Raw genomic sequence first — 10,905 nt, forward strand, 5'->3', positions numbered from 1 at the left:
ATTTTGACTTTTTTGGCTCGTCTCCCAATATTCTTGCACGAAAGTACATTTTATTAGTTCTCGGGAATACCTTTAAGCATTTTTGAGCTAAAACGCAAGTAAAAGAAAGCAAATGAGCGGTCAAAATCCCTACTTATCAAGCAAGCATTGCAATCTTTTTCCCTTGAACCCGTTTTGTCCCAAATGATTTTTCCGGCAGGGTTTTTAACGAGGCAACAGTAAATCGTGCTAACTTTGAATCGAAGACCAGTTTTTAATCGGAGTCAATGGTCTCATCAACAGTATCTGAGCCCTCTCTAGATCGACCTAGAATACTGGGGGCTATCACCCTCGGGTCAAGCTTCTTTGCAAGGAAAGAGGGAAACTTTGTGCTTGAACAGTCTAGGTTCGGTGGTTAGGATTTATTGTAATGGCCAAACGGTGAAGTGAACCAGGCCCGCGTAGGCCACCTTAGCCATAATACAAGCTTTTACACGCTTTCAATCTTGTACGTTACACGCAGATATGAAAGGAAGTTTCTACCTTGCTATTACATACTTTGGCTTCTAAAAGCGTCGAGCCTAAAGGCTATTCCTACTCGGGAACTATCAAGCCCAAGGGCCACCTCTATCCGAGCCCAAAGGGCTACCCTCACTCGGGGACTGTCGTCCGAAATAAGTTCGAGCGGCTCGGGTCATCAAAACCCGGAGGCACAAAACCTATTAGGCAGTGCCTAAACCTAAAAGGCTACGGCCACCCTAAAAACGGTTCGGAGACGTCCGAAACCCGTAATCAAAATGTAAGGCCTTCAACAAACATGTTTAAAGGTTACCCTCGACAAAGGTATCGTCTAAAAACACTTAAGCATCTTGGGAAAACTTTCGGTCACTCCGAGTTTTCAAAAGTTTCAAGCAAAAATTGCATTGAGGTCAGGTTTTGTCCGGACCTCCGAAAAATAAATGACTTATTACTACGTTTGATTTCGTGCTAAGGCATTAGCAATATTTGCAATGATAAAAAGATGTTAAGATAGTAGAGACTTGAAATTGCCAAAAGGGAGAAATTTTACTCTTAATCTAAGTTGTTGGTTTGGCCATTTATTACGTCTTTTATTTGATTAATCTAACGTCATTGATCACTTGTATTGAATTAATCCACATATCCTTAAAATCGCATATAAATTTAATTGTTATCCATTTTTAAGGTAAACAGATGTATCTCGATTAGATGACTTTGGAACTTGAGTGACACAAAAGGATCCACTCAGACAAACTCGACCTATCTGGAAACTGGGCCTACAGCGTAAAGCTGGATCAACCGAAGTTCCTTACGAATAATGACACGCAAGCTTTTAATAGCTCAGCCAGTCACATATGGGTTTCTCCTCGGATCAGTTATCATTTAATTCGTTGTCCATAATAATCATCTTGTTTAATTTTTGGACTGCTAATATGAAAACCATATTTCGCAATAATACATACATACATGACCTCATAAACTTATCCGATCCTTTTATTTTGACATCTAAATTAAGACTAATACCTATTATGTTAAACCAATCGATATCAACACTTTTTGCTAACATGACATGTAGCGTGTAATTAAGTAAGAAATGGGCGTGAAGTATCAAAAATTATAGTTTTCCTTATTTCTTATAGAAAAAATTATTTTTCAATACACACAACCACCTCTACCGGGAAAGGGTTCTTAAAACAGCAAGCGAGGGGGTGGGGAGAAGATGTTGCCGTCGATGAAAGGGAAGAAGATGACCGGCAAAGTCATCTCTAACTAGATATTTGATCAAATTAACAAATAATCAAACGCCTTAAATTCATAGTGTAGCTGCTGGCTAAACATTTTTTTAGCTTAACCCCGATATCTTATTGGTATCAATATTTATAAATTTACAAGTTAAACCAATAATATTCAAAATCGAACTGACCAATAAGCAACCCTAATTGAGGTTCGAACCTGTCTATATTTTTTTCAGTGTACAATCTACTTGTATTTTCGGTGTACATAACTCCATATAGTTACAACCAAAAAAACGTTTCTTTTTCTCATCCCGAACCAATTTAAAAATGACGACAAAACTGAGTTGTCAAATACAGCAAAGAAAACAGTAGTCCTAGTTTATTGTCTCTGCAATATATGTTCTCATCCTTTAAGCCACCTTCAACTTCCTTTTCTTTCCTCTTCTTTCTTCTTCTACTTATAATAACTTCCCAATCCCCAAACTATCAATAATTCTTGACCTTCCCCAATTTGTACTGTTCTCTGTTTTATTAGCCTATTAAAGGCCTTGTTTTTTAAGAGAAAATGGCGGATGAAAACGTTCATAAAGTGACAGATGCTTTGCCAGCCCCAATTACACCTCCGGCAGCCGGAGATGGAGAGAGCCAAGCACCGGGAATCGGCGCGGGAGTGTCCAACATCGTCAAAAGGTGGAAAAGAGAAGATAGGGTGAAGAGGGGTTCTTTACTTTTACATGGTCTTGCCTTGGTTTTTTCATTGATTGCTTTCATTGTCATGGCTAGCAATACTCATGGTGATTGGAAAGATTTTGATCGATATGAAGAATACAGGTATACACTTCGTTTGGACAATAATCATAATATTTTTTTTCTTTGAATTAAAAAATAAGTATAGGCAATATCAATTTGTTTTGATCAAGTTTTAGTCATGTTAGTATGTTTACTTTATATCCGATGTATTTTAAGAATCTTTTAGTTCCACTTGGAGGTTTATAACAGTAGCAAAAAAAAAAAATCTATACATATATATATATATATATATATTGTTATATATATTTTATTTTTACTTTTAATTGTATATATTGCATAATACTGGAACTAAATGAGCTTAAATGGAGCGACATGGACAATGAGGATTCATATTGCCGATGCAACATGTTTGGGATCGAGACGTAGTAGTGATTTCTAATATCGGAAATTGAATTGGAATTTTGGGATGTGGTTACAACAGGTATGTGTTGGCTATTGCAATTCTGTCCACATTATATACAGGATTGCAAGTTCTGAGACAAGTTCATGAACTTTCAACTGGCAAGGAATCATTCTCACGTCAAAAATTAGCTTTGCTAAGCTTCTTTGGTGATCAGGTTAGTGATTTTCTATATTTATATGAACAATTGAATTCAATAAACTTGAAAAGGGAAGAGTAGTTCTTGATTGAATTTTGATCTAAAATTTTACGGGAATTGCAGGTGGTAGCATACTTGTTATTATCAGCTGCATCATCTGCTGTGCCATTGACAAATAGGATGAGAGAAAATAATGACAACATATTCACAGATTCTTCAGTAGCAGCAATTAGTATGGAGTGCTTGGCATTCTTTGCTTTGGCTGTGTCAGCTCTTATTTCTGGATATAAGCTCTCAAATAAATCCCACATTTGATGAAATCTTAAAGACAGTCTGAGTCTGATTATTCTGCCTATGTTATACAGGGACGGATGCAGAGTTCCGTTACCGATTCATCTTAACTCAGTACTTGCGACGCGAAGCATAAATTTATGTGAAAAATGTACTAACATTGTAACAAATGGTAGGTCTGAATCCACGACTTTAAAAATACAGTGAGTTCAATGCTAAGAACCTTAAAGGTTGAACCCATATAATTTAAATCCTGGATCCGCCTCTGCGTTATTCGTTCTTTGTTTTCATTTTTCCCCCCATGTACATATGTATCAAAGCTACAGAGATATTGCCTGTTTGCTGAAAACCTGTATGTTAAAATTCAGAGTGTAAATTGATCTGTACATATATCAAAGCTACAGAGAGGTTATTCCCTCTCCCCATCTCATACTCTCTCTGTTTAGTTTGACTCGACACGGAGTTTAAGAAAATAAAATAAGATTTTTGAAACTTGTGGTCTTAAAAACTTAAGGGGTTTTACCTTTGTGGGGCTATGACATTTGTGTGTTTATAAAAGCTTCTCATTAAGGGTAAAATGGATAAAATGAAGAGTTTAAAGTTGAATTATTTCTAATTAGTGTATCATCTAAATTGAAACTGAGGGAGTAATATTTGTTAAACTTACTCCATTTACATATTGTTTGGTCTAGCATTGAGATATAGATTCATTTTTCTTTTGGAAATTAAAATAATAACTAGCTAGAAATTTCATTCAAATAATAAGTTGACAGAGAATTGCCGCAGAGAGAATTACTTTTGACCCTATAATAGAATGTAAATCAGTTAAAATGGAATGAGGGAACATTTAATTAGTATCTCAATTTTTCTCGTTCTCCGCCCGAGTCCGGTACCCACTTTGTGGCCCGACTAATTCGAAAATGTGCTAGAAGGTCTCACTTAAGATGGTAAAGCGCTATCTAGTAAAGGATATCCATTCCCAAGACTTGAAACCAAGACATTAGTAAAATGCTCTCTCCCAAAGAAGACTCCATTCCCAGGACTTGAACCCGAGACATCTGATCGAGGATGAAAGGTACTTATGATACCACCCTAACCTTTATGGTGGACGTCGGTTGGGTTGTTAATGATTACGACCATTCAATGGCATTTTTCCTCAATTCTTCCATAACATAAGGGGGCGAGCTTGCACACAAGCCGAATGACATAGGTGCACAAGAGTATTTTGCGCCACAACCATCTCCTTATTATAAGTTCTACGGACCGACGCCTGCTGCTTCATCTTGGTGCATAGTTTAACTAGCAAGTTGTGAGACTATACTTTCTGCTGTTCTTTTTCTCGAAAGATCGAGTGACGTTTTAAGGAAAGATGAAAGCTTCTTGTAGTAACTTATAATTTTTTTTAAGTAGAAAGCAATAAACGATTCACAAAGCAGTTATTGAAACATGGTTTTCTCAATCTGTTCAATCCATCTCATAACATTTGTGACAAAATTGATCTAATGCCAGGGCAATGCTGAATGGCAAATGACTTTCCCTCTTTGGAATTTACCGAGTATTTAGAGAATACATATGAACAAGTTACAGACGCGAAATGCGGAAAACATGCACCATAAACAATGCACCTAATGCCTGATGAAGTGCTAACAGATGAACAAATGACTTAACCTTTGGGACGACGATCCATTTCATCACAGGCCACCAGCATAAACGGCTCAAACGGTTGACTTTAATCTTCATCTAAATTATCCAGCTGAATCTTCCAGCATAGTGGATCTACTTCAGCCTGCGTTTAACCAATAGGAGTAAGAAATAAGACATTTTCATTATTACAACAAAGATAATCAAAGCAAAAACGCCTCTTTTATTGCCTCAATAACAAGAAAGGCTCTGAAACTGCATGAAGTGGCATCACATACTTTTCAGAGGAAATGGAAAAGGTTAGAATCATATGAGAAAAGCACCTGAAATGGTTTCTCTCTCCATTGGAAGACACAACCTCGGGCTTCTAAATGTTGAAGAAGAGGTTGTGGTAGCAACGGTTTAAATGATGTCTGCAGCTTAACTTTAGTAAGTCCGCCGCAAGCCAAAAGTGCAGCTCCTAGTCCACCGGGAGACAAACCTTTCAGGTGTAGGATTGTCATGTTCTGCAGACTTCTGATGCTGGCAAGAGACAACAGCCCCACGTCCGTCACTGAAGTGTACGATAAATTTATCTGTGTATTTGACAGATGACCAGCTATTATTAGATGCCAATGCTCCACTCCGTCGAACATTACATTCAATGAAAGAGAAACTGTAGTTACCTGTTTGAGGTTAAGCGAGAAGTGAGCAAGTGGAATCATTCCAGCATCATCAATGTTGCGGCAGTTTTTGATGTCTAGCTTGGTAAGTTGCTTACATCCCACAGCAACAGCGGCAAGACCAAAAGATGTGACAAAAGGACAACTTCTACTTTCGAGTGTATTCAACTTTGAACACTTGGATAAAGATATGAACGAGCCATCAGTAATACGATTGCAATAGGCAATATTGATCATTTCAAGGCCAACACAACCGCGAGCAATTGCTAATATTCCCAAGTCGGAAATTCCAGCTGATCTGTCAAGAAGAATAATTAATCCAGCGATCAGCACACTTTATCTCTCGAACGTCATAGCGTAGAGTTAAGAGTTTCCCAGTCTATCACCAAAAAAAAAAAAGTTCAAAGAAATTGCACAAGATATGAAGCACTGTGAAATATACACCTGTATAAATCAAGCTCCTTAAGATTTGAGCAGCACATGCCAATGTGAGTAACGCCCTGATCAGTTATATTCAGGCAGATCCCCAGCTTTAGGCTGGAAAGACGGGCACACTTGGAAATGGACTTCAAGCCTGCATATGTAGGAGAGCATAAGATACAAAAAGGTGGAAGTTTTGAAATTACGACAAAAGCCTGAAACCTTTAGGGCAAAGGGGTGACCTTCATCGTCAACTTCGTTGTCCGTAAGGTCAAGCTCTTCAAGGTACTGGCAACGCTGTCCAATTAGAACAAAAGCTTCTCTCGGGACTAGAGTACAAGACTCCATCCTGAGAGAAGTAAGGGAGGCACAGGAATTTGTTATATGGGAAATGGATACGTGAGTTATCTTGCGGCAACAAGTAATGTCAAGCTTCCTTAAGTCTTTGTGCTTTGTTACGAGGGAGCAGAGACCACCATCCGTCACCCCCAAGCATTTACTTAAGCTCAGTTCCCTTAGTGAAACACACCAATTTCCAATAGCTTTCAGTCCAGAGCATGTAACTTGGCAACCATCTAGTTTGACGGACCGCAACCTGGAAAGCTTCTGCAAGCTATCCGCGACAGCTGATGTTACCTGAAATACCAATAATTGTAAATCATCAATCGAATTAAAACTCATACTACTGAAAGATGCTTAAGTCAGTTAAGCCTTACAGGAGAACCATATGCTAAGATAAGTTGCTGCAGACATTCGGCACTGCTAGTGAGAGACGACAAACCCACGTGACTAACATTCTGACAGCTTGACATATCAAGTGCCTGAAAAAAGCCAACATACATGTAGTGATATTAGTCAACAGTGACTTTGAATGAAAAGTAGAAATAACTTGTAAATGGGAGCAAAAACAAAAACAGATAATGATGTGCAAGGGAACACTTTAATTTCATAATAGGCCACTTCTTTGGGACATCTGACAATCAGGTAGAATTCTGAGCTGCCTATACTCCGGGTTACCCAAATTATTAACTATCTCAGAGAACTTATAATAGTGTTGGCATAGTGAGACTCCAAGTATTATTTTTTGTTTTTGATAACTGTGATGTCCGGGCCGGCTTATGCGGACCTCGACTAATTCCACGAGAACGAGATACCTGCTACCTCCCACCAGCAACAAGTACCAGGTAAGTCTGTCCTCCAAGCTTGGACAGATGGAAGAAATCACCTAGTCTTTTCGCCTCTGTTGGGATTTGAACCTGAGACCTCATGGTTCGTAACCCACTTCATTGACCACTAGGCCACACCCTTGGGTTCCGTGAGACTCCAATTATTAACTAGGCAATTAAGAAAAGTAGCCATATACTTTGTACATGTGAAAGAAAGGGTGCTTGAAGCTAGGATTATATCACAATTCACAAATTGTAGTCCACACAATAACAATATCCCTTTATTTTTTTCTATTTTCCGAAGGAAAGAAGAATATCAGAACCAAAGTCTTCAGGAGTACACACCTTTAGTGACTTGCAGCCTTGCTTGAGGGATGCAAGGCTGTCATCATCAATCCCGTAGCAACCTTCTAGAACCAAATCTTCAAGATATTGCAGTTTCGAGATTGACGATAAGCATTCATTAGTGATCTGCATCATAAGAAGATTAACACATTATTGTACAATACTCAGATAGAGCCAGCAGAAAGAAAAAAAAAAGAACATAGCAAAGCCAAAACAAAATGGAAGAAAGAAAAGAAGATAGGATCTCATAACAAGACACTGAAAAAGACGACATAAAACAACTTCATAAATACAGGAAGCCACCAGAACGTTGTTACATCTGGAATTTAATTTCAGAACCAAAGTCGTAGTAAACTGGTAAGTAAAAAAAAAAAAAAAGACTTTGAAATCATGTCAACAAGAACTTTCTCATAGTAATTAATGGTCACCGATGTAACTGAGACCTGTAGAGCAGACAAATTAAGCTACTTTACTAGGTCATATACTAATACTTTAGCAGTGAGCACATACGAGAGAATCTGCTTAGATACTCTACAGCAATAAAACCTACAATAATTTCAAGTCATCCAGGAGTACAATAAGAGAACATTCAAGTATTCATCCGAAAAGGTATAGGATTCTAGAGCTACACGTGTTCAAGAGGATTCAATAGCTGGACTCTGCAATGTAGCTTCTCTTTGGCAAACTTCAGGCCAGAAGCATGCTAAAAGGCGCATCTCCTCAGTGGAGAAAACACAATACAAAAGATACACTTGTCTAAGACAGGTTGAATATTAGCAAATGTGTAATAATGTTAGATAATTTTTTGACGGATGTCCTTTCCCTTCTAATTCAAAAGAATCAGCATTGAGTTTGATGCATTAGTGACACGTAAGCACTTGTTGGCCACTGCAAACTCATTACGTTCCTTATGGAAGATAGAGAACAAAAATATGCTTATGAAGTTTTAAGAAAGAAGATTGTTATAGAATGAACTTAGTCACATTTGATGTGATGTGCGCAGATAGCATATTTATAAGCATTAATAGCAGATGTATAGGATTTCCCTTTTTGATTCTTTCCATAGTTAGAACCCTATGTACATGTATTTATACCTGTTACCTCTTGGAATAATATACAAGTTCTTCCATTCAATTACAAAGATAAAATATAGCAGTCTCTAAGACCATGTTAAAGATATAACAAACTAACATTCCCAAAACAATCTTCACTTAAGCTATATTTGTTATAAGACATACATATGCATATTAGGCATCCAGGATACATCAGAATTCAAATAAACCAATTCCATAACCATTTTGAAAGTATGTCAATTAATCTGATAAGCAATTAATCTGTTAACTAGCTTGGTAAAAGTATGACAATGAGAAATAAAACAGTTCTCAAAATCCTCAAGTAAAGTGACAAGTCACATGATAATCATTGATTGCAACATGAAGATACACAAAGAATTCACCAGCTTCAGGTCCAGAATAAATATTGTCAACTGAACAACCAACCAATCAACCGCATACTCTTACCATGACAACGCATTCAAATGAACTATTCCCTCTGTTCCAATAAGAATGACACTATTTCCTTATTAATTAGTAGGTTCAAAAGGAATGGAACCTTTCTAAATTTGGAAAAGATTTAACTTGAACCTCCCATTTACCCTTAGTGACAAGCTTTTATAGCCACACAACTGTTATGGTATATTTAAGCTCACAAGTTTCAAACGTCTTCCTTTCTTTCTTAAGCTTTGTGTCCAATCAAATTACGTCATGTAAATTGAAACGGAGGGAATATATTAGACAAACAAACAAGCTTACTATGAAAGCATAAAACAGAAACAAGTTAGACTAAACTCAAAAGGGGAAACACGAAAAGATAACAACCCAAACAAACTTCCAAGAGAATATACAACACAAAAGAACAATCTCAAAATCAAAATAAAGGGAAGAAAAGATCCATTACCGGCAGGTAAGAAAGATCCAAACAACGAATCTCCTTACACTTAACAGCAATTAAACCCACACCTAAATCACCAACACCCAAACACCATCTCAAGCTAAGCAACCTCAGCTTCCTGCAGCCTACAGCAATACAACCAAGTCCAATATCTGTTATAGACTTACACCTCACCAACCACAACTTCTCCAAGTTCTTTGCCTCAGCTAATGCAGCAGCACCCACATCCTTCAACTCAGTGGCATTTGACAAATCAATTTCAACCAAATTCCCACAGTTTAACACCAAATTGGACAACCCCAAATGAGTAAAAAACTTAGACCTTGAAAGATTAATTGACCTCAACATTTCCTTGCAAAAACTAGCTATAACTGTGAGTGAACTGTCTGTAATTCTAGGACAAAGGGAAAGATCAAGATGGTTAACTTGTGGGTATCTGCTAAGAATCTTTGTCAAGTGTTCTGACCTAAGGGGTTTCAAGATTTTCCTATGGTGAGATTCAGTAGCATAAAAAGTCTTACAAACAAGAGAAAATGATTTTTTGTCAATTGGGTTGTCATTAAGATAATCAAGAATTGAAAAGACAATTTCTTCAGAAAGAAGATCAAAGTGATTGTTGAAATTGGATTGTGAATTTGGTTTTTGCTTCTTCATTGTTCCCAAGATTGAAACTTTAGGGATCATTTTGAGCTAAAGATTAGAGCTTTATGCTTTTCTATACAAGTTGACACAGCTTTGTTTTGTAGCGTAGATTTGGTATTAAAAAGAAAAAAGAAAAAATTACTATGTGTTGAGAAATTTGGAAGAATAAGAAGATGGTATGTAGGATTTTAGGGGAGAATTTTGCAGGTGGAGATATAAAAATTTTGTATGTGAATTTGATGACAGAAAATTAGAAGCAACCGTTAACAGAAAAACACTGGCCTAGTTTGAGCAGCTCAGAACCAAGTGAAGATGAAGAATGTCTAATTTACTTTTTTATCCTTCTTGGACTTCTCCATATTCTTGAAAGACCAATGTACCCTCTTAGCTTTGGAGAGTGGATACTTTCATGTATAATACCTTCCCTAGATGATGTATGTGTTGCAAAACTATCATCATGTGTTTGTTTGCCTTTTTCCAAAACAAACCTAACTTGGTAAAAATATTTCTCACTTGCATTAAAATTTTCAGAAGCTAATAGGGTGAGCCTCTCATATTCGTATCCCAATAGACTTTTCCTATTTAGCTTCCTTGTGAGTTAAAAAAAACTAAATTGCTATGTTTTAATGGTAAATGTAGAATGTTTACTAGGGAAATTAACTTGATTCTTCTATATTTGATATACTTATAGCCGGGTTTGCCAACT

The 10,905-nt window shown here is 37.1% G+C and overlaps 2 protein-coding genes across 2 annotated transcripts; one reads left to right on the top strand and one right to left on the bottom strand.

Annotated features, from left to right (window-relative positions):
* Positions 1-2,100: 2,100 nt before the first annotated feature.
* LOC104094875 (CASP-like protein 4B1) lies at positions 2,101-3,803 on the top strand. The gene is made up of 3 exons (XM_009600891.4): positions 2,101-2,564; positions 2,965-3,100; positions 3,206-3,803. The coding sequence occupies exons 1-3, from the start codon at positions 2,299-2,301 to the stop codon at positions 3,395-3,397; spliced, it is 594 nt and encodes a 197-aa protein (XP_009599186.1). The 5' UTR covers positions 2,101-2,298; the 3' UTR covers positions 3,398-3,803.
* A 1,006-nt stretch (positions 3,804-4,809) lies between these two features.
* Positions 4,810-10,545, bottom strand: LOC104094876 (F-box/LRR-repeat protein 3). The gene is made up of 8 exons (XM_009600893.4): positions 9,564-10,545; positions 7,608-7,733; positions 6,813-6,917; positions 6,339-6,732; positions 6,121-6,250; positions 5,680-5,974; positions 5,338-5,589; positions 4,810-5,159 (listed from the first exon to the last, which is right to left on the bottom strand). The coding sequence occupies exons 1-8, from the start codon at positions 10,239-10,241 to the stop codon at positions 5,103-5,105; spliced, it is 2,037 nt and encodes a 678-aa protein (XP_009599188.1). The 5' UTR covers positions 10,242-10,545; the 3' UTR covers positions 4,810-5,102.
* Positions 10,546-10,905: the final 360 nt, after the last annotated feature.

The sequence above is a fragment of the Nicotiana tomentosiformis genome, chromosome 10 (assembly GCF_000390325.3).
Source record: "Nicotiana tomentosiformis chromosome 10, ASM39032v3, whole genome shotgun sequence".
Classification (NCBI taxonomy): domain Eukaryota; kingdom Viridiplantae; phylum Streptophyta; class Magnoliopsida; order Solanales; family Solanaceae; genus Nicotiana; species Nicotiana tomentosiformis.

Excerpts from the sequence above, each read along its gene's own strand:
- LOC104094875 (XM_009600891.4), top strand. The coding sequence starts at position 2,299 with ATGGCGGATGAAAACGTTCATAAAGTGACAGATGCTTTGCCAGCCCCA. Across the intron at positions 2,565-2,964 it reads GATCGATATGAAGAATACAG|GTATGTGTTGGCTATTGCAA; the intron begins GTATACACTTCG and ends TGGTTACAACAG. Across the intron at positions 3,101-3,205 it reads TAAGCTTCTTTGGTGATCAG|GTGGTAGCATACTTGTTATT; the intron begins GTTAGTGATTTT and ends CGGGAATTGCAG.
- LOC104094876 (XM_009600893.4), bottom strand. The coding sequence starts at position 10,241 with ATGATCCCTAAAGTTTCAATCTTGGGAACAATGAAGAAGCAAAAACCA. Across the intron at positions 7,734-9,563 it reads TGGATCTTTCTTACCTGCCG|ATCACTAATGAATGCTTATC; the intron begins GTAATGGATCTT and ends CTTATGATGCAG. Across the intron at positions 6,733-6,812 it reads TCTTAGCATATGGTTCTCCT|GTAACATCAGCTGTCGCGGA; the intron begins GTAAGGCTTAAC and ends TTGGTATTTCAG.